Here is a 23,481-nt window from a genome sequence, read left to right on the forward strand (position 1 = left end):
GGGCAGTTGCCCGCCGGGCACTGCCCGTTGATCGTATATTCCTCACTTGTTTAGCAGGGTTACCAGGTCGAACAGTTGGTGGAGGGTTTTTGCCACTACCAGGCACACATAGCAGACTGGGCACTCCAGGGCAGGCAGCGGCCGATAGCACAACCGGACTGAGAGTAGCACAACACGGGCTACAGCAAGGGTGCTGTCTATATAGGTCAATTAATTGCACGGTGGCTTCCCTTGACCACACCTATTCTTTGCCACACGGGACAGACATGTTCTAGCGTCAAGTGTATAGTGGAAATCTGAAATTGACCGCAAAGGAGTTTCGCAGGTTAACTTTGTGTGTCTGGCAACATGCTCTCTTTATGCCAACCCTCAAACCAGCAGGCATTGCCTCGCCCACGGGCAAGGGCACTTGATGATTTGACCGTAGTTTTCCCGCCTCTGATGTCATCAGTTCTTCGCTCCCACCATCAAAACAGTTGAAGCAGTATGATATCTGGTAACAGTGTTTGCACGGCGGGCAACTGCCCCTCGTATGGACGGGGCTTAAGAGATTGATGGTGTGCAGTCAATCATCATTTATATTGAATCAAAAGTCTCATGTCTATAGATAAGTCACAATAATCACCTACGACACTGCCCTTTGCTTCCAGACTTGACGGTGGAGGAAACATCAAGTTGCTGCGCCTGAACTTGGTGATGCTGTAACAAGTCTTGGAAAGAGGAGAGTGAAGAAGAGAGTGAAGAGGAGCACCACAGGCCTTGGCGAGGGATGGTAAATATGAAAGTCTGTCTTCCAAGTTAAAAAGTTTATTTGCTGAGGTAATTCGATAAAGTTTGCATCCTAGCTAATCTTCCCACACAGCTTCACAAACAATATTAAGCACCTAGTAAGCAGTAATTCAGCCACTATATATAATGTAGGTTATACACTGTAATACATCTTTACATGGATAATTTATCACATGGAGGACTGCAGAAAAGCACATCTGCAGGAACATACTTAATTCAATAGATAAGAAAATTAGGAATGTACATAAAGGCCATTGCAGACATTATGTATGAACAAAAGATAAGTTTGAGAGGTAAATATCATAATTAATCTGTTAAGTCTCTACACCACACATATTTATAATAGTCAATTTGTATACCATTTTGTCTGGTGTTAGGGCAAGTCCTGCCAAGGCATAATTAATTAATATTGGTCACAGATCATTTGTAGTGTGTACAGGGTGGCTTCATGCTTTTCAATGTCACAGAAGGAACGTGGTTTTGTACAGTAAAATCTTGTCTCCACAGATCTCAGTTTCCCTGATAAGGTTCTAAGATATTTGAATTCCACTGCACCACCAGCATTTTCCTGATAGATATTGTTTATAGTTAGTTTCCAGTCCATTATAATTGCATAATCAAGGGTTTACTGTACATTCTTATAAGTGACAAGTCATTCATTTAGTTTATTCGTTTTAATATTACCATACTTTGTTTAATCTTGATATATCTTCAGTCATGCCTTCCTAACAGTCATCGAGTGGCTGGCTTGGCTGTATTCAATTCTATGAGATTATGTCAGCTCTTTTGGTAAGGCTGTAAGTGATACAGCCAAGCAAGCCATGTAATAGCTGTTAGGGAGGGGTGCATCATGGTTGGACAGACTATGTATTATTAAAGATCTTTATTGTCCGAGTCCTGAATATTGATAGATTACTTGTGTCATTTCAGGAGAGAATAGTAATTTTTGTGACCTTACTCATAATGTCTTGGGCAGGACTCCTGAATGGAAAGAAAGGGTTGCTAAAGATCAAGAATGACACTTTCATTGAAGGAGTTTGCCAGTTAAAGTTATTGCTGCCATTCGTATTCTCCAGTCACAGATAGGAGTGTGGTAAAAGGAAAGTCTAGTCAGATCTCATGAAATAATGACTATTTCAGACCCTGACGAGACCTCTTCAGTACACCGTTCCCCTCCACCCAAGAAGGAGAGGAAGACACATGAAGTCCTCATAGGAGCAGCGGCCCCTCAGTGCTTCCGTGCCTCAGCCAGGTTGTCGGGACACCTTCCTCGCTGCTGAGGGAAGATGAAGAGATCAGGTGAAAAGTATTTAAAGGTTTTTGGGACTCTTACATAGTTCATATCATAAGATTTATTTGGTAAACTAAAATAAGTTAAGGTAAAATGTACAGGTTAAGTTAATTCTTTGAGCTTTTTATTTCCACATTTATAGTATTCTGCACCTTCATCCATGACCACAAGTTTACCTCATCTATATTCCATTCACTTCAGCTGGGCCCTACCCAAGTAAGTGAGGGTGCTGTTGGTGGGCTGGGTGTCTGATGCCTCTGTCACCTGACACACTTGCCAAGGTTCAGAAAATATTCACATTTTTTTACTTAGCTCATCTGTCACACGTGATAGGCAACACTGCAGACATCATTAGATTAAGCTGTGATTGTACAACTATGGCATGACATTTTAAATAATATGGTCCAAATACAAAGTAATTACAGTGAGTACTAGTCAGAGATAATATCTGATGTTTATACCACTTTTTATTAGTGGTATAAATATTAAATGTTACTCTCAGACTTGAGTAGCCATAATTACCTGAAATATTCATCCTATTGAGTTCTGAAAATCATAGTGTAGTTGTACAGTCACTGCTTGGTCCAATGTTGTCATGAAAATTTGCCTGTCTGTTTCATGTACCATAAGAGGAAGTAGAGGAATGAACACTTTCTGAGCCTTTGAGAGTGAGTGGGGCGACGGAGACATAAAGCAACCTGAGTGCCAACAGCCAATCAGCAGTGGCCTTCCTTACTCAGCCAGGAGCCAGAGATCCAGGTGAAATGAATGGGACTATTTGAATGGGGGAGACTCACTCACTCTCTCACTCTCTCCACACCGGGTTAAGAAGAAACATGATCTCTGCAGCTACCAGGTTAAAGCCTTCCACTTCCCACCCTTTTGTAAACCTTCCTTGCACTATATTTATCATCCCTTCTGATACTCTGACTAACCTCTGTCACAACAATCTTACACTTTCCCGAGTACACTCGGTAAACTTTTAAATCTGTGCTAACTGCTACACACTAAAATTTCCCTTCCTAGAGTTTAAAGTTTCCCTTCCTTCTAAAGAGGCAATCATAACTTAACCTGGTAGCAGTGATGGGCCAAATTTGTGCCATGATATAAACCCCCCAAAATAGATGATACATAAACTGATCACAAATGCTTTGATATATATTATGAAATAGTTTGTATGAGTGATGATTTTATTCTCATTTTTCTTGCTTAGAGGGACCAATAAGAAACATGATCCCCGCTGCTACCGGGATAAACTCTAGCATTTTCATTTTAAGTTAGTTTGCATGACACAAATACCTACTTCACTATCTTACCATGTCAGCTCTCCTGCCTTCGTTCTCACCCTGTCCCTGTAGAAAACACCTACCTGCTTCCATTCCTAAGTATTATATGCTACACAATTGTTTCTCTAAAGCTTTTTCATTCCTTCGCTGCTCAAAATACTCTTTCTATATATCCTGAATGGGTTATCTATCTTCCACATGCATGACATTACTTAGTTTAACCTCTACATAGTTTGGTCACAGTTTCATTAATACCACTCAATATGTCCCTATATACCCAGTTTTAGTTTTCCTTTGCTGTACTTTCACATGTTCTCTTACATTTTACTGCTTTCCCAAGCCTCTTTTATTGCATCTAACGTGAAAGATGCAATATAAAGACTTTGGATAGCAGTCAGACAGGAGAGGGTAAGTGAAAACAGCTGAAGGAAAACAGTTATATGGTAAATTCAGTGATATTAAAGATGATTGATTTGCCAAACCATTGATTGTTACTACTCTGTCCCTTGCCATACAATTTCCTATAAGTTGCTGCCTGTAATCCACTATGTTGGTTCCTGTACTAAGTTACCTTCTGTATTTCCTATAAGCTGCTTTCTGTACCACACTATTCCTACAAGTTGCTTTCTGTACCATACTATTTCCTATAAGCTACTTTCTGTACCATACTATTCCTTACAAGTTGCTTTCTGTACCACACTATTTCCTACAAGTTGCTTTCTGTACCATACTATTTCCTACAAGTTGCTTTCTGTACCATACTATTTCCTATAAGCTACTTTCTGTACCATACTATTCCTTACAAGTTGCTTTCAGTACTACACTATTTCCTATACGTTAATTCCTGCACTATATGATTTCCTAAAAGGTCACCAGATTCACCTTGATGCATATGACCTCGGAGAAGGCTGGGTCCCGGTTGGACACGATGACAGTGGTGGAGTAGGCGGAGGACGTCTGCTTGGGGACCCACGTCAGGGTGGTCACGTATCTGGGGGAGAGGATTGTTTTAAAGGGCCAGTTTTACAGTCCAGTACAGTAAGTTTGTAAGCTCCCCAACCAAACACAAAATACGACGAAAATTCCTTGTATAGTGTTTGACGTTGCTATAAAAAGGAGGAAATTTTACGAAACTATACAGGAAAGTTCAGTAGCATCTGGTATTGAGTAGAAATAACGGACCAATGTGGAGAAGACAGTTTGGATTAATGACCCTGTGTTGGACTGTCGAACTGGGCCAAAGTGTGTTTTATACAACCTAGACTTAAAACTACAGTCAGCATGAATATGAGGAATAACCTATTTTCTGGGGGAAGGGATTGCTAGAGGGAACACCTATCAAAAGTTGACAATCACTTCAGTCACTCATTTGTGGTACATCATAACTAATGCTTACTGATATGATTTGAAAGGGTTGACAGTGCAAGACATTTGTTTCTGATGTAAATACTAGAGGGAACACCTATCAAAAGTTGACAATCACTTCAGTCACTCATTTGTGGTACATCATAACTAATGCTCACTGATATGATTTGAAAGGGTTGACAGTGCAAGACTAGTTTGTTTCTGATGTAAATACTCCAGTGTTAACAAATTGTATAATGTTCTACTGAAATGACGAAATAAAAAATACATTCATCTAAAATCTTTCCATCATCTTTTATCCTAACTTTGTGTTTTTTCCCTTCCTTTGCTTTTGAAAACTTTTGAAAACTGAGTTATGTTTGCAGAAAAATAGGAAAAAAAATAAATAAAAAATTCTGTGATATAATGTATTACTGTGGTATATCAATGTTAGTTCATAAATCAGAAATACCTAAATGAAAAGTACTAAAAGGTGTATCTTAAGTGGTCAAGCTAAGACTAGCATGTAGTATTAGATGAAGGGAACATTCAGCCCCAGCAACACAACAGAAGATTTAAACCAAAGATGGGGAAGTATTTAAACTAAGTCTGAAATATGTATCTAAAGCTAGTGTAACCATTTCGTGAGCTCAATAGACTATGATATGCTTAATCTTAAAACACTGGCAAAAAGAGCAAGTTAGTAATAAAGTCATAAGCTTAAAATCAGTGGTGTTCCTGAGCTACAGTAACTTTGATGAGGTTACAAATGATGAGTTTTATAATTTTGTATAGTGTGTGTGCTAAAGAAGCCAGTTGATCCATGCTCTAGTGCTCAACAACACAACATTTTATATACAGATAAATAAATAGCAATATATGAATAACACCCACACTGTCAGCCAAGAGAAGAATAATATAATTTACCAGAGTTTCTGTGTTGGCAGAGTCAACATAAAGTTTCTGGCAAACATACATCTTTCGGCTGTCAGTGTGGGTGTTATCAAAATACAGATCACGTCATGAGTGTTTATCTGAGTCTAAAATAAGATAGCTTAATATCCAGAAATACACAATGCATCATATGTGAGGTGTTCTTTCTAATACTCATCAAATTTAAGTGAAACTAAAGCAGAAAGTTTAACCCTGTCTTTTTAAGCACATTCCACGACTCCTGAGCACCGTTTTCAGAGGTATTTACCGGTTTCTGACGCCTAACGTTTGCCAAGAAACATCAAGAATTAACTATTTTAACGATAAATATAAATGAATCTCGTCATTGGGGCCCAGAAGAGTTTTGGGGTCGGAAGTTGGTAAATACGAGGCCGAGTACGACAATCTAGCAACGTTGCAGTCCCGAGTGAACAGCAGCCTCTGACTCATGGTTTGATCAGTATTGGATAAAGAAAATATACTTCTAGAAAATCAAACTAAAAATACACCTTGCATCATATGACAGGTGTTCTTTATAATATTCATCAGGGCGATATTACAAGACACTTTCACACATCAACTATTTCTAAAGGTCAAAGAGGGGGTCAGTCGGGTTCTAATGAGTGTTTCTTCAGGTTCACAGTACAGAGGGAGGGTCAAACTAGCAACAGGGTCATAAAACTACTCCCGGAAATGCCTACAACTCCTACGAAAGCCTTGTCAAATATGTGTTCTTGGGCGGCGAAATGTCTTGTAATACGACTCTCCAAATTGAAGCATGACTCGAGTGAACCGAGATCTGTGACTCATGGCATGATAAGTGTGGTGGCCGCCGCCCTTCCTGCACCCCTCACCCGTCGCTGCCGCCCTCAGTGACACGCATCCGGCTTTGTATGTCCATGGCTACCTACACACACACACACACACACACACCTATAAACACATATTTGACAAGGCTTTCGTAGGAGTTGTGGGGATTTCCAAGGGTAGTTTTATGACCCTGGTGGCACTGTGAGTCTTCTTCTGTACCATGAACCTGAAGAAACACTCATTAGAACCTGACTGACCCCCTCTTTGACCTTTAGAAATAGTTGATATGTGAAGCGAAAGTGTCTTGTAATACCTCTTGGCTGAACTGGTGCCTCGGACCCAAAATCAATAGCTCAGGACCACCAAAAAACGAAAATTAGGGCTCCTTTAAGCATAAAAAAGTGTAGGAGAGGAAAGGGAAAGATGATGAGAGAGGAGAGGAGAGATGAAAGATTTATTAAGAATGGAAGAGAAAAAAAAGGTCCAGACGAGAAAACAAATGAACGAGAGAAAGGAGATTTGAGGGAGAGGAAGAGGGAAGTGGGAGAAGAAAGGGAAAGATGATAAATGAGAGAGGAGAGGAGAGGTGAGAGAAAGGTTTATAAACAATGGAAGAGAAAAAAAGGGCCAGACGAGAAAACAAAAGAATGAAAGGAGATTTAAGAGGGAGAGGAAGAGGGAAGTGGGAGAAAAATGGGAAAGATGATAAATGAGAGAGGAGAGGAGAGGTGAGAGAAAAGTTTATAAACAATGAAAGAGAAAAAAAGGGCCAGACGAGAAAACAAAAGAACGAGAGAAAGGAGATTTAAGGAGAGGAAGAGGGAAGTGGGAGAAGAAAGGGAAAGATGATGAGAGAGGAGAGGAGAGATGAGAGAAAGGTATATTAAGAATGGAAGAGAAAAAAAGGGCCAGAAGAGAAAACAAAAGAATGAGAGAAAGGAGAGTTAAGAGGGAAGGGGAGAAGAAAGGACAAAACAAAATAACAAACAAGAGAGAAGGAGAGTTGAGAGGGAGAGGAAAAAGGCAGGAGGAAAGGAATGGGATAATTGAGAGGAGGTAAAGGGGAGGAGAGGAGAGAGATGACTGCTTGGTTGAATGACTGGTTGTTGGTTAGATCTCATTAGCGGGCCGGCGTGCGCGCGTCACCTGTTGCTGCCAGTCTTCTCGGGCAAGGCCATGAGCGGCGCGAGGCACGTCTGCTTGGGCGGCTTGGCGGGGAGCGGCGACGAGGCCTTCACGGGCGGCTCTGTCTTGGGCTTGCGGCGGATAGGTTCTGGAAATAAAGGTCGCGTTAGTAATTTGATACCTACGACTGATTAATCTACACTGAACTATCGCAAACAAGCAACTGGCTTCAAAAATAAATGTCTCGTTAGCGATTTCACTCCTACGACTGAATGATTTAAGAAGTAAGCAATCGTAAGCAATTGTGGCGGATAGGTTCTGGAAATAAAGGTCTCGTTAGTAATTTGATACCTACGACTGATTAATCGACACTGAACTATCGCAAACAATCAAGTGGCTTTAAAAATAAATGTCTCGTTAGCGATTTCACTCCTACGACTGAATGATTTAAAAACTAAGCAATCGTTAAACTTAAAAACTCAAATCAAACAATCTAACCTAACCTGACGTAATGAATGATATATAACATTCATGCACTTGCCACCCCTGCATCTATATTCACCTCAATACATAGGGTAAGGTAACTTTGATAAGCTTAAAATATGTTGAGCTGAATGTTAAATTAGAAAGTCTATCTACACTGAAGCTAGCCTAACTTGACCATGACTGATATATAACGATTATGCAGTCTTCACTTTTGCAGTTACGTTCAACCTATATACGTATAAAATCATTAATCTGTTGCGCATCAGGGTATGGTAACTTTGATAAGCTTCATGTATGCTATGCTGAATATTAAAATACTAGTTAGAAAGTTAGTTAGTATTCAAGTCCTATGCTTATAATTGGTTTACTGAGCGTCGTAAAAGAAAACTCTGTAAAAGGTTTCGATAGTAAAGCGCTAACAGCCATTCCATGTTCCAAGTGTGAGGAGAATAAAGAAATTGCTATCCTTCTCCTGCTCCTCCGCCACCGCCTACTATGTGTGTGTGAAGGGCAGAGAGCGTCGCTAATTAGTGGCCAGCGACAGGACCATCACTCTGAGGGGCGGGGCCGGTCACACACACATACACACACACACACACACACACACACACACACACACACACAATCTCAATAGTTCTTTTCATATTCTAATTGAGGGAGAAATATACAAAAACTGATCCCTTTCTCTTTCTTTATCTCCTCCTTCTCCTCCTCCTCCTACTACTACTACTTCTAATATTTCAACTACTACTACTACAACTACTACTTCAACTACTACTACTACCACTACTACTACTACCATTGATGCTATTCATGTTAAATTCAAACTTGCAATATTGAAAGATGAAAAATGCAAAAGAAATTAATCTAACCAAAATATAACACGGGGAAAGGGAGGTGAGAGAGCAGGGAGAGGAAGGGAGAATAGGTAAGGGAGGAAGGAAGGAGAGAAGGGAAGAAAGGAAGGGGAGGGAGAGAAAGGGGTTTGTTAGTTAGATTATCGATAGAAAAATATAAAGTACATTAACATAAGACAAATACACATTCCTTTATACTACTTGAGAGGACAGAAGGAGGAAAGGGAGGAAAGGAGGGAGAGAAGAAGGTGAGAAGGAAAGGAGGGACGGCAAGGGTGAGGGTAGGCAGGGAGAGAGAGAGAGAGAGAGAGGGAGAGGAGAGGTCACACGATACACTACATACGGAAGACTCATATGGTAGTTGGACGGCTGGTCGGGTGGCTGGTCTGTCGCGTCGCATTAATCTCTACATTCGCTCCCCATTCACTCGCTTTTATGGCACGGAGGAGGTGTTTTTGCGGCCTTGCTGACTGACCGACCCGCCTCACAAAAGAATCTATAGGCGACGCGCGAGAGCTCTTGAATAATCCGTCTTCCACTGCCGCTACGGACGAGGCGGAGGAAAGACACAGATGGGGAGGATTGTAGAGTGAATTGATGATGTTTCTCGATTCTGTGTGACGGTGTGGAAGCGGAAGGAACACGAGAGAGGAGGCTTGAGACGGAAAGAAGGAGAAAAAGAGTAAGAAGAAAAGGACACGGACAGATGGGAAGGTTTTTGGATGCTGCTTAGAGAGCGAAATTAATGTTGTTTCATGATTCTGGGTGACGGAATGGAAGGGGAAGAAACAGACGAGAGAGTAGAGGGCGAGGAGGATTGAAAGTTAGAGGAAAGGGAGGGAGAGAAAGAGCAGTTAGAGAAAATAAACGAGAAAAAAGAGATTTGAGAGGGAGAGGAAAGGAAAGAGAACACAAATAAGAAAAGGGAGAGCTGAGAGGGAAAAAAAAGGGTAGGAAAGATTATTATCGAGAGAGAAGAGTTGAGACGAGAAAAAAGGGAAAGGGGAAGGAGGAGAGGAAAGAGCAAGAGAAGACAAATAAGAAATGGTAGAGTTGAGAAGCAGAGAAAAGAAGCAGAAGAGAAGAAAAAGACAAGAAAGATAAAAAATGAGAGAGGAAAGGAAAGGAAAAGCGAAGAAGAACAAGACGATAAAATAAAATGAAGGGAAAATTTGAAAGGAAAAGATAGAGGAAAGGAGAAAAGTAGAATGGAAGAGGAGAGTTGAGAGGGAGATATAAAGGAAAAGGGATGAAAGAGAGAGAAAGGGAAGAAAAAAAGAGGAGAGAGAGAGAGAGAGAGAGAGAGAGAGAGAGAGAGAGAGAGAGAGAGAGAGAGAGAGAGAGAGAGAGAGAGAGAGAGAGAGAGAGAGAGAGAGAGAGAGAGAGAGAGAGAGAGAATGAATGGAGTTGCAGTATATAATCTTGACCCTGCAATCCTGACCCGCCCGTGACCTGCAACATAGCTCACACACATCCTTGGCACCCCGGCTAAGGAAGTGACCTGACCTCCTTTCACTGAGCCCCGCCCCCCCTCCTCCTCCTACCTTCTCCCTCTCTCGCCTTTACCCCCCCCCCCCACACACACACACACACTCGAGGTCATGCGTGGGCTGACCGAACCGACCTCCCGCAGCCCCCCTCCCTCCCTGCGCACCAAGAGGTCAACGTTGTGTGTGGCGCAAAAAAAAATCTATAGAAAAAAAATAGAAAAAAGGAAAACGAGAAAAAAAGGGGAAAAAGAAAAAAAGAAAACTATAGAATAAAAAAAGAAAAAAGAACGAGAAAATTACAGAAACAAAATGACAATACGAAATAAAAGAAAGCAAGTAGTTGTCTAATTATTTAACTAAGGTTCCTACTACTACTACTACTACTACTACTACTACTACTACTACTACTACTATCACCACCACTACTGCTACCACTACTACAACTATTACCACCACCACCACTACTACTACTACCACTACTACTACTATTGCTTTTGTGGCAACAGTAACAAATCTTGCCAATAGAAGAAAAAAAATCTATTGTTGGATAAATAACGATGTGGGAAAAAGAAAGGTCGTATGATAGAGTATGGAGATCTATATCTGGACACACACACACACACACACACACACACACACACACACACACACACACACACACACGTATAATACAGCATGTGAGAGGCGTAGGAGAGAGAGAGAGAGAGAGAGAGAGAGAGAGAGAGAGAGAGAGAGAGAGAGAGAGAACGATTGGAATGAAGGATGGAAAGAATATCAGTCTTATTTCTCTCTCTCTCTCTCTCTCTCTCTCTCTCTCTCCCTACGTTGGGACTACAAGGAGAAAGTATACATGAATTTAGGCCTTTGTGTGTGTGTGTGTGCGTGTGTGTGTGTGTGTGTGTGTGTGTGTGTGTGTGTGTGTTAGTAGTAGTCGTAGTAGTAGTAGTAGTAGTAGTAGTAGTAGTAGTAGTAGTAGTAGTAGTAGTAGTAGTAGTAGTAGTAGTAGCAGCAGCAGTAGTATCAGGGTGGTCCTGTCTCGTATGGTGGTCAAAATAATGATAATCGTAGAGAGAAAGTGCTCCTCCTCCTCCTCCTTCTCCTCCTCCTCCTCGCATCTGTAAGCTTGTGGGATTTACGGCAGATCAAGCCTTCTACGGGACGGACGGTATGCTAGAGCAGGAGGAGGAGGAGGAGGAGGAGTGGGAGGAGGAGGGGGGGGAGGAGGAGGAGGAGACAGGAGAGATAGGTCTAGTTAGCTGTCATGCCTCCTAACTAAAGCCGGGCATCATTTATTAGCCCTCTCTCTCTCTCTCTCTCTCGTAACATAGATTCTAGACGGAGATAAGTAAAAGGATTTGAAAAGAAACAAAAGAAAGAGATAAGAAAACAAATTAAAATAAAAATGAATAAAAACGAGGAGAAAACACAGCCAACTCACAAACCAAGCAGAGCAAACTAAAGGGCAAACATATAAACAGATTCACAGGCAAACAACCTTCCCCTATTTACTCCACCTTGAAAGAGGAAGAGGAGGTCAGAGAAGTGGTTTGTTGTGGAAGCAGTGATGGTTGTTGATTGTGGTTGGTGGTGGTAGTGCGGTTATGGTGGAAGTGATGAGGGAAAAAGGAGAAGGAAGAAGACGAGGAGGAGGAAGAGTACACCACCTTATCATACACGCGGACTGAAACAATGAATAAAACTGAATGAAATAGGATCCACTCTGAAGGGAGACTAGGGAAGGTATAATATAAGCTTCAGAACATGCCTGGGAGGATAGGAAAGTTGCCCCTAATAAGGTTCCTCATTTGTGAAGGGTACACCACCTTATCATACACGCGGACTGAAACACTGAATAAAACTGAATGAAATAGGATACACTCTGAAGGGAGACTAGGGAAGGTATATATATGCGTCAGAACATGCCTGCGAGGGTAGTAGAGCAGCCTCTCATAAGGTTCCTCATTAAATTTTGTGAAGAGTAGGACGAAAAATATATACTAATTATCCATACACAGCACTGAAATTTTGAAGAAGGGAAGGAGGTAGGAGGAGATGGAAAGTAAATGTAGAAGGAAAAGGAGGAGGAGGAGGAGGAGGCAGGGTTGATAAGAGCATAAAAAGTCTGCAAGAAACTGGTAGGCCTATACAAGGGCCTACCTGTAAACCTAACGCCACCTTACCTCATCATCCAGGAATTTAACCCCTTCTTCAATGTTACCTATAGCATTGCCACTCACCACATGACTGCCGAGCCTGTTCCACTCATCCGCCACTAAGTTCGTAAACCAATTCCTGCCTGTCTTCGTTGAATCTGAATTTATCCAACTCTAAAGGGGCTATTACACTGGGCAAATTTTCCGTGGATCTTCAGTCAAACCACGATTTCCGCTGGCGTGGTTCTCGTATTTCCGTGGTTTTCTGACGTGTCCACGATCTTCCAAAGCTACGATAGATTTCACCGAAGGACGACGGTATTACTCACCATCACCATCATCATCAGCAGCAATAACAAGAAAAATGATAAACACGCTAGCGGAAATCGTGGTTTGACCGAAGATCCACGAAAAATATGTCCAGTGTAATAGGCCCTTTAACCCGTTGCTACGTGCCCTACCTACCTCTCTTACACCAAAACCTTATCAGCTTCACCCTTATTAAAATCGTTCATCCATTTATAAGCTTCCATCAAGTCTCCCCGCACCCTTCGCCTTTACAGAGAATGCAGATGTTTTCGGTTAAGGCAGGAAGGAAGGGAGGAATGTGGAAGCTGCTGGCGATGGAGATGCTTGAATAAGGAGAGAAGAAGGAGGAGGAGGAGGAGGAGGATTGGAGGCTGTTGGCAAGGCATGAATGAAATGAATAAGTGAATGGCGTGTGAGAGACGAACGAGCGAGACTGAAGATGAGTGAGCGAACTGATGAATAAATTAGAGAGAGAGAGAGAGAGAGAGAGAGAGAGAGAGAGAGAGAGAGAGAGAGAGAGAGAGAGAGAGAGAGAGAGAGAGAGAGAGAGAGAGAGAGAGAGAGAGAGAGAGAGAGAGAGAGAGAGAGAGAGAGAGAGAGAGAGACGTTGGGGGAGGATGTGAGGGTGTGTGTTTACCTATTCCTGACAGGTGGGCAGTCGAAGGAGGAAGAGGAGGAGGAGGAGGAGGAGGAGGAGGAGGAGGAGGAGGAGGAGGAGGAGGAGGAGGAAGAAGAAGAAAGAAGGAGGAGGGCACAGAAGAGGGCAGTAGAGGGGGAGAGAAAGGAGGGGGGGGGGAGGGGGGAGAAAAAGAGGGAAAGAAGGGAAGAAGGAAGAAAAGGGAAAGAGGAGGAGGAGGAGGAGGAGGAGGAGGGGGAAGAAGAGAGGAATAGTGGAGGAGGGGAGGAAAGAGGAGGGGGGGGAAGAGGAGGAAGGAGTATAACAAGGATAAAAGGGAGAGGAGAAAGGTAGAAGAGAAGGGAGAAAAGAAGTTAAGAGTAAGGGAGGAGAGAAGAAAGGGAGCAGGGAGAAGAGTTGAGAAGAGTAAAGGAAAGAAGAGAGAAAGGGAGAAGAGAGAAAGGGAGAAGAGAGAAAGGGAGGGAGGAGAATGGGAGGAGAGAAGAGAGGGAAAAGTAAAAGGGAGAAGAGAAAAAAGAAGAAAGGTAAAGGAGGGGATAGAAAAGGGAAGGAAGGGAGAGAAAGGAACATTGAGGTAGAAAGGAGTAGGAAAAGGATAGAGGGAGGAGGGAGGGAGGGAGAGAGAAGAGAGAGGGGGAGGGAAGAGAGAGGGGGGGAGAGAAAAGGGGAGGAAGGGATAGAGGGAAGAACATGGAGGTAGAAAGGAGTAGGACAAGGATAGAGGAGGGAGGGAGGGAGGAAGGGAGAAGAGAGAGGGGGAGGGAAGAGGGAGGGGGAGGGAAGAAAGGGGGGGGGAGAGAATTAAAGGGTGGTTGGAGGATGGAGAAGGATGGGTGGAGTCTGTTCCTCCAGGTGTTCTACTGACGTCACCAACACACACACACACACACACACACACACACACACACACACACACACACACACACACACACGAGGGGGAGGGGAGGGGGGGAATGTCCGTGCCCAGAGCAAGGTCGCAGAAACATGGAGGAGGGGAAGAAGGAGAACAATGATGATGATGATGATGATGATGAAGAGGAGGAGGAGGAGGGTGCGTTGGAGGAAGATAAGGGAGCCTGGAGGAGCTGGTAACAAAGTCTAATGGCCTATAACGAGAGTGCCTATGAGGATGGCTGCTTTAGTGATTTAATTGGTCCAGATTCTCAAACATTTCGGAGCTTGCATACCCACATTTGGTAAGGCCTTGGTATAAGTAATGTTAGTACTTCCATGGGTAGTTTTATGAGCCTAGAGATAGTTTTACGAGCCTGGTAAGAGCTATAGTTTGACAAGGCGCTGGAAGAGGTTGTCGTGGTATCTTCATGGGTAGTTTTATGAGTCTAGTGACAGTTTGACAAGGCTTTGGTAGAGGTTGTGTTAGTATTGCCATAGGTAGTTTTACGAGCCTAGTGATAGCTACAGCTTGACAAGGCATTGGAAGAGGTTGTCGTGGTATCTTCATGGGCAGTTTTATGAGTCTAGTGATAGTTTGACAAGGCTTGGGTAAAGATTGTGTTAGTATTGCCATAGGTAGTTTTACGAGCCTAGTAATAGCTACAGCTTGACAAGGCATTGGAAGAGGTTGTAGTGGTATCTTCATGGACAGTTTTATAGGTCTAGTGACAGTTCGACAAGGCTTTGGTAGAGGTTGTGTTAAAATTTCCATCGGAGGTATAGTTTTATGACCCTAGTGATAGTTTAACAAGGCTTCTGCATCATGAATAAACAAACAAACAAAAAAAAACATTTAGAATCCGACTAATCTCATTGGTGGCCTTGGGAATTTTTTTGTTGAGTTGTGACATAAAAGCGTCTGCAAATACCGGGCAATATGTTCTTAAGTTCGCATGGCTGAACAGATTAAAGCGCTGGTTGTAGGTAACATGCGCACGGGAACCTTAAATTCATTCCAGAAGCAACGAAGTAACGATCAATTAGACTATTAAACGAACTGATCATTTTCGCATCGCCCACTTAACAGGAATTTGATGCTAATGACGGACGACTTGTGCAAGAAGGAGATAACCGTCAGGGAGTATTCCATCCCTCCATTTAAATCAGTATACCATTATTTTTGCTTAATGGATTATATGAAGCTCAGATAACGCTATTCATCTTGTCAGGTGCTTTAGAAATCTTCAAAAACTAAGAAATATTTGCCTTAGTAGAGAAAAATTGAAACGAAACGGTGAAGTTGACAAAGAACTTAAAGAACTATCCATGTAAGGACACATTAAATACTTATACAAATAAAACAACCCAGAAGTGAATTTTGACAAGATATTAGTGCGATGGAAGACTTAAATCATATCTTTCCACAGTCTTCTCAGCGTTAATAAGTTGAATCAATCGAGTCTTTCTTCATATGGCATAAGAGGGAGGAAGGATAGGAAGAGGACAGGGGATAGAGGGTGAAAGAGTATACGAAAGGGGGAAGATAGGAGAGAGGGAAGGAAGAGCAATGGAGGAAGAAAAGAGGAGGAGAAACGAGAGAAGAAATGAATGAATAGGAGAGGGAGATTTAGCAGGAGGAAATGAGAAAACAAAGGAGAGAAAAATAAAGTGAAGAAGGGAGGAAAGGAAGAACAATGGAGGAGGAAGAGGAGGAGGAGGAGGAGGAGAAGCAACGGGAGAAAGATAAATAGGAGGGAGAGGAGGAGGAGGAGGAGATTTAGGAGGAGGAAATGAGAAAACAAAGGAGGTTGAGGAAAGGAGGTTATGTTTGGAGAAAGAATGAGAGGAGGAGGAGGAGATGGATGACGATGACTCGGTAGTTATAGCGGTGTGGTCTAACCCTTGTACACACACACACACACACACACACACACACACACACACACACACACACACACGTTGACAATTAAAACAATCCTCTGTCTTATATCACCACCATCACCACCATTACCACCATCATCACCACCATCACCACCACTACTACCACCATCACTACCATCACCACCACCACCACTACTACTACCACCATAACCACCATCATGTCCACCAGCCTTTTCTCTCTATCCTCTTCACTACCACCATCACCACCCTCACCTCTCTCTACCTTGTTGCTCTCACGTTCACTACAGGTAAGAACGGACACAACACACACTTACTTTCGTACCTCACGCCTACGGAACGCCCACTACCACCACCATCACCACCACGACCTGCCCAAAATGCCTGAGCGCAGAGAACTGGGACTTCTCTCTCTCTCTCTCTATCTTAGGTTGGTTCGGAAACGTGGTTCGAAACGGCTTCATGGGTTTCATTAAGCTGTTGTTGTTGTTGTTTTTGTTGTTGTTGATGATGATGATGATGATGTTGTTGTTGTTGCTGTTGTTGTTGTTGTATGATTTCGAAATACTATAGAGTTTCCTTTTGTTTTCGTCGATTATTCCTTTTGTTCTTTTCTTTTATTCGTGTTGTTATTTACGATCGCTAATTCTTTTCCTTATGGAGTTTTGCGAAAGTCTGGAGGCGAAAAAAAAGGTGAGAAGGGTAATAATGTGTGTGTGTGTGTGTGTGTGTGTGTGTGTGTGTGTTAGATAGAGGGAGAGAAAAAAAAGTGGAGGAAGGATTGAGGGAAGGGGTTTGGGGGGAGGAAGGGAAGGGGAGGAGGAAGGGAAAGGGAGGAGAGATGGAGGTAAGGGAGGAGCAGGTTACATGATGGAAGAAGTAATTAGAAGGGGTGAGAGAGTACGTAAGGAGGGAAGGAGGGAGCGAGGGAGGGAGGACGCGAAGGAAGAATGAAGATAACCGTGAGAAGAAGGAAGGAAGCGAAGAATGAAGGAAGGAAGTAGACTAGGAGGAAGGGAGCTAAGTAAAAAAGAAGAGAACAGGGCGAAGGAAGGGAGCGAAAATGTGATAGAAGAGGAAGGAGGACGAAGGGAGGAAAGGAAGAAAGGAGGAAACAAAGTAGGAGGAAGGAATAGAGCGAATGAAGAAGGGAGAGAAAACAAGAGGAAGGAGAATGAGCAGAGGAAGAAGGGAATGAACAGGAGTGAAGGAAAACGGAAGAGAACAGGGAGAAAGACAAGGAAGGTGAAGTGACCCCAAGGAAGCCTCTACAAGCCCAGCCAAGCCCGTACACTGAACCACGGGAGTCTGGCAGTGAAGGGATGACGAGGTACATACGAGTATACAACATGACGCCTAATTTTATAAACGTCATATTGGTCTTCGTCAACACCACTGTGGCTGACTCGTCCTCCTTGGCGCGTTTTTCAAGACGAGGTGAGCTGGTAAGAGGAGAGAGAAGGAGGGGAAGGAGGGAGGGAAAGGAAGAAAGGAGGAAGGGGAAGGAAGGAAGGGAAAGAAAAAGAGGAAAGGGAGAAGGGAAGGAGGAAAAAAAGAAGAGAGGAATCTTATTAGAGGCATCCGGTGTTGATTTTACCAGCACATCTGACAGTCCAGTTTGTGTGATGTCGGTAACCACTCCCACGGCGCCCCTAACAAGGCTATTATCGTTGTCACTGTGTATGTACCACGTAATAAACTTGTATTCTCTCAGTACATCAAAGTCTTTCTCTGCTTCCACCTCTTCCTTCAATCCCTTATTCTCTTCCTTCCACCGCTTCCTTCATTCCCTTCTTCCATCTCTTTCCATATTCCCCTTTTACCACCTCTTCCCTCTTTCCTCTACCACCATCCCTTCCCAGGCTTCTTATCCCTTTACCCGGAGAATCAGTCTGAAGGAGGAGGAGGAGGAGGAGGAGGAGGAGGCACTAAAGCTGTGGTTCCCAATCTTTTTTTCAGGTAACCCCAATCACGCACCTCTAGACATGACCGCGACCCCGCTAATTTAGTTGTATATGTGTTATTATAAGACCCCTTTTAATATTTTGAGGTCTTGGCCCCAGGAAAAAATACTTGGCGACCTCACTTGGGATCGCAAAGGGGTACGAGAGGAACAAAGAGGAAGAAGAGGAGTACAAGGAGGAGGAGGAGGAGGAGGTGAAGAAATGATGGGTATATAGATAGATGAGGTAGAAGAGAGAATAAGAGAAGAGAGGGATAAGAGGAGGAGGAGGAGAGGCAGTGATCGAGTTATGTAGTCAGAGAAGATTCGAATATCTGAGTGAGTCAAGCTGGAAATTATAGTGCAGTAGAGTATCACACTGGGGAAAGATGAATGATATAACGCCAATGACAAGCAGTGTGTGTGAGGAGCGAGAGACCATGAGGAAGAGCAGCCGTTAAGGGGCGGCACAGCAGTCAACAGAACAAGACCAAGACCAAGACAGGACGTAAACAAACACATTAAATATTTAGGAATAATAGTCAATGACAAGAGGAACTGTTTTCAAATGCAAAAGGAAGAAATGTTCAGGAAAGCGAGAAGGCTAGCAAATATGACATACAATGTAACTGAAAAGAGCTGTTCAAGAATGTTAATAGGAAAGACTTATTGGAAAAATGTTGCGCTGCCATCCATCCTGTATGGGGTAAATATAATAAACATCACAAAGACAGACATAAAAAAGTTGCAGAGGATAGAGAATGGGGTGTACAGGAAGATCTTGAGGGCACCAATGTATGCACAGGAAGCAGCACTCAGGGGGGAGATAGGAAGCTCCAGTGTTAAAAACAGGACAAGGGAGGGACAGTGGAAGTACTTAAGGTATGTTCTTGTGGAAGGAAACGATTTGGTGAGAAGGGTGGGAGAGGAGATGATAGAGAAGAGACAAAGTAGGTGGGTGAAAGATTTGTTGAATGAACTGAGAGCAACAGAGGGACTGAGTGTGAGTGTGAGGAATGAGACAAAGGAGAGTATAAAGCAGAGAATGAGAGAGGTGGATACAAGAGAGTGGAAGAGGCAAATGAATGAGAAAGCAAGCCTTAAGATATATAGAAAATGGAGACAGGAGTTGGGAGGACAAGAGGAGGTATACACCAACAACCAAGCCTCAGAAGTGTTATTCAGATGCAGGACAAACAACATGCAACTAAAAGACAGAAACAGACACCGGCAAGAGGAAACCAAGTGTGACATGTGTGAAGCTGAAAACGAAGACCTGCGACACTTTCTGCTCTGGTGCCCGGCCTATGCAGAGGAAAGAATAAAGTGCGTGAGGCTGCAACAGCCTTACGAGGAAGAAGAGGACGACACCATTGGAAATTTTTTATTTGAAAATGAACACACCGAACAAACGAAAACAACAGTACACAAGTTTTGGACAATAAGAGAAAAAAGAACGAAAGAAAAAGGAAAATAATAGACCCAGACAGTAGACACATCAGGGAGTGCCGTTACAAAGGCAAAACTCCCGACCGACTACTACTACTACTACAACCGCACGTGTTCAGGGGGTGAGTACGAGTTGTTTGGCTCATGTTCATTTCATTCCAAGACGAAGAGTACGGGAGATCTGATATAGAAGTATTTAAATGGGCCAGACGTTACAACAAAGGTGATATAAGACGATACAAGACAAGATACGATATAGGACGATACAAGACGAAGAATGCGGGACATCTAATATAAGGGATAATATTTACGAAATCCTTGCCACCTCAGGCAAAGTTAATACTTACATCATGGATTTCTTTTCGGTCCCTGAATGCAGGGACCAAAATGCAGGGTTCCGTAAATATTCCCCGATATAAGTATTTAAATGGGTCAAAGGTTACAACAAAGGCGATACAAGTAAAGCATACTGAGAATTAGCCAGCAGGATAGAACACGCAGTAATGGGTTTAGATTAGAAAAGTATAGATCTCAATTGTATTCTCTCCTTGATGTCCTTTTTAATGCTGTCTGTTCTCTGGTGTGGTTCTGCCCCTTCTTGGTTTGCAGTTTCCCTTTTCCTGAAGGTCTTTACAATGGGCTCTTCAGCTGCCTGCTGCATGGTGCCTCCAAGAGAGAGAGAGAGAGAGAGAGAGAGAGAGAGAGAGAGAGAGAGAGAGAGAGAGAGAGAGAGAGAGAGAGAGAGAGAGAGAGAGAGAGAGAGAGAGAGAGAGAGAGAGAGAGAGAGAGAGAGAGAGAGAGAGAGAATAAGGAAAAAAAATCATATTACACACTCTTACTCTCTCTCAGGCAGTAGCATTATATATAAGGAGTGAATTCATTACTCTGGGTCTATTTTCCCTCAGTTTATTTGGTGTAGTTTTCACAATACTGAGGTTGACAGCAGTAACTGATATGCTTTGTGGTACATTTTAGGAATTTGCAGCTGCTTTTTATTTTGAATCATGTTTCTATGAGGAGGTGATCTTTGTGTCCCTACAGCCCTGCCGGCACTGGTGCTGTGCAGAAGTGAGGGTCTGAGGTGGTGCTGTGCTCAGCGCTCCCTGTGTCCTCGCTGCCACTGGACTCTGTTCAAGTGGAGGCTGCAAGGCTGGGCAGCAGCCTGAGTGACCAGGACCAGCAGGAGCAGACTGTCTCTGGTGTGAGGATCAGGGGTGATCAGGAGAGCCACCACCACCACCACCACCACCTTGCTGCTGGCATCTCCAGTCATAATGGAAAGGGAAAGTTTGAGTGCAAGAAGACTCGAGACTGAGAACAGGTCCACTAGACACAGCCTTGCACACACTGGACACCATGAGTGCTAAGAGTGTGGGAAAAGACTCCCTAGGAAGGGTGACTTCACCAAGTACACCCACACACTCTGGAGAACCTCATGAATGCCGTGAGTGTGGCAAAAAGTTCAGAAAGAAGAGTAACCTCAACAGACACACCCTTACACACCCTCATGAATGCCATGAGTGTGGCAAAAAATTCAATACAAAGAGTAACCTCAACAAACACACCCTTACACACACTGGAGGAAGACCTCATGAATGCCGTGAGTGTGGCAAAAAGTTCAGTAGGAAGAGTGACCTCAACACACACACCCTTACACACCCTCATGAATGCCATGAGTGTGGCAAAAAGTTCAGTAGGAAGAGTCACCTCAACACACACACCCTTACACACACTGGTGAAAGACCTCATGAATGCTGTGAGTGTGGCAAAAAGTTCAGTAGGAAGAGTGACCTCAACATACACACCCTTACACACACTGGTGAAAGACCTCATGAATGCCTTGAGTGTGGCAAAAAGTTCAACCAGAAGTGTCACCTCAACAAACACACCCTTACACACACTGGTGAAAGACCTCATGAATGCCATGAGTGTGGCAGAAAGTTCAGCCAGAAGAGTAACTTCAATAGACACACCCTTACACACGCTGCACACACTGGTGAAAGGCCTCATGAATGCCATGAGTGTGGCAAAAAGTTCAGCCAAAAGAGTGTCCTTAACACACACACCATTACGCACACTGGTGAAAAACCTCATGAATGCCATGAGTGTGGCAAAAAGTTCAATACAAAGAGTCATCTCGACAGACACATCCACACTGCACACACTGGTGAAAGACCTCATGAATGTCATGAGTGTGGCAAAAAGTTCAGCCAGAAGAGTTACCTCAACTCACACACCCTTACACACACTGCACACACTGGTGAAAGACGTCATGAATGCCGTGAGTGTGGCAAAAAGTTCAGTAGGAAGAGTGCCCTCACCAGACACACCCTTACACACACTGGTGTAAAACCTCATGAATGCCATGAGTGTGACAAGAGGTTCATTTCTATGTCTATGCTGAACAAGCACATCTTCAGACACTCTGGCCTGAGAGAGTTCAAGTGTGATGTTTGTGGGAAGCATTTCAAGACCAAGTCGGAAATTGCCCGGCACATGAAGATCCACTTCCCCTGAGGTGCTGTGTTGTGCTGCTGTGTGTGTTATGCATGTACGTGTGTGTCCACCACCTATTATTATCATTATTATTATTATTATTATTATTTGAGTGACAATGATTATGTAATGTGTTAGAAGGAGGTGTGTAAACAAACATACAGACATACAGACGTACGTACATACACACACACAAACAGTTATTTTGTCTTTGTAATAAATTCTTCAACTTGAGGAACACTTGTTATTTTTTTCCTTTTCTTGTTTTTCTTTTACCTCCATTTTCCTTAATTTCATACTTTTTAATGTTTTCCTTCTATTTCTTTTCTTTTTCCTTCCTTGTTTTTTTATTTTTCCTTCATTTTCATGTTTTTTATCACTGCATTTTTCATTTTTTTCATTTCAGTGTTTTATTTTTCACTTCATTTTCTTCTTTTTCTTTATGATTTTTCTATATTTTCTTTTAAGTTCATTTTTTCTATTTCTCCATTTTCTTTCTTGTTTTCCTTCCATTTTCATTTTTTTATATCTTTCTACTATCTGTAGCTGTCCATTATACATATATATATATATATATATATATATATATATATATATATATATATATATATATATATATATATATATATATATATATATATATATATATATATTTATATGGGTCACTACATCATAAATACCTTTACCTTATCATCACCAGTATTATAACAAAGTCACTCACATACATAAGAACACCGGTCCATCAGAATTGTAAGTATTATTGTGTATCGACTTCTGTAAATATTTATTCGCCGTTCACAAAGCATATTTAGTCTCGCAATTAAACTTCCTCGCTGAAGGAGCACCAACCAGGCTTCAAGGATTTTCCTTAACCTAAAGAGACAGCTTTAGCGGACTAGACACTGCAAAACTCTCAGCTTCGTTTGGCAGCCTCGGTAGCATACAAGCAGCAATGCTTGGCTTGGCGGTGGCTGAATGGTTAGCGTGACGGCCCCGCGTTCATGAGCTCTAGGAGGGGTAGCATGAGCCAACACAAGATGGCGCCACTATAAACACTCGCCTGTGCCAGAACGGGCTGGGCCGACCATCAGGCCCCACCGGGAAGAAGCCTTGGGCCGACCATCAAGACCCACTGGGAAGAAGCCTTGGGCCGACCATCAAGACCCACCGGGAAGAAGCCTTGGGCCGACCATCAAGACCCACTGGGAAGAAGCCTTGGGCCGACCATCAGGCCCCACCGGGAAGAAGCCTTGGGCCGACCATAAAGACCCACTGGGAAGAAGCCTTGGGC

General features: G+C 42.9%; 2 protein-coding genes across 2 annotated transcripts in view; one reads left to right on the forward strand and one right to left on the reverse strand.

Annotated features, from left to right (window-relative positions):
- Positions 1 to 791: 791 nt before the first annotated feature.
- The window catches only part of LOC126980936 (uncharacterized), a 39,675-nt gene continuing 16,985 nt past the window's right edge, over positions 792 to 23,481 (reverse strand). The window contains exons 4-6 of the mRNA XM_050831394.1: positions 7,600 to 7,726; positions 4,249 to 4,357; positions 792 to 2,065 (exon numbers count right to left, since the gene is read on the reverse strand). Of these exons, the coding sequence (XP_050687351.1) occupies positions 2,018 to 2,065; positions 4,249 to 4,357; positions 7,600 to 7,726 (284 nt within the window). The 3' untranslated portion in view covers positions 792 to 2,017. The remainder of the gene's footprint in view (positions 2,066 to 4,248; positions 4,358 to 7,599; positions 7,727 to 23,481) is intronic.
- On the forward strand, positions 19,057 to 22,691 carry LOC126981109 (zinc finger protein OZF-like). Its single transcript, XM_050831814.1, has 2 exons — positions 19,057 to 19,816; positions 20,736 to 22,691. The coding sequence occupies exon 2, from the start codon at positions 21,051 to 21,053 to the stop codon at positions 22,209 to 22,211; it is 1,161 nt and encodes a 386-aa protein (XP_050687771.1). The 5' UTR covers positions 19,057 to 19,816; positions 20,736 to 21,050; the 3' UTR covers positions 22,212 to 22,691.

Source organism: Eriocheir sinensis, chromosome 46 (assembly GCF_024679095.1).
Source record: "Eriocheir sinensis breed Jianghai 21 chromosome 46, ASM2467909v1, whole genome shotgun sequence".
NCBI classification, from domain to species: Eukaryota; Metazoa; Arthropoda; class Malacostraca; order Decapoda; family Varunidae; genus Eriocheir; species Eriocheir sinensis.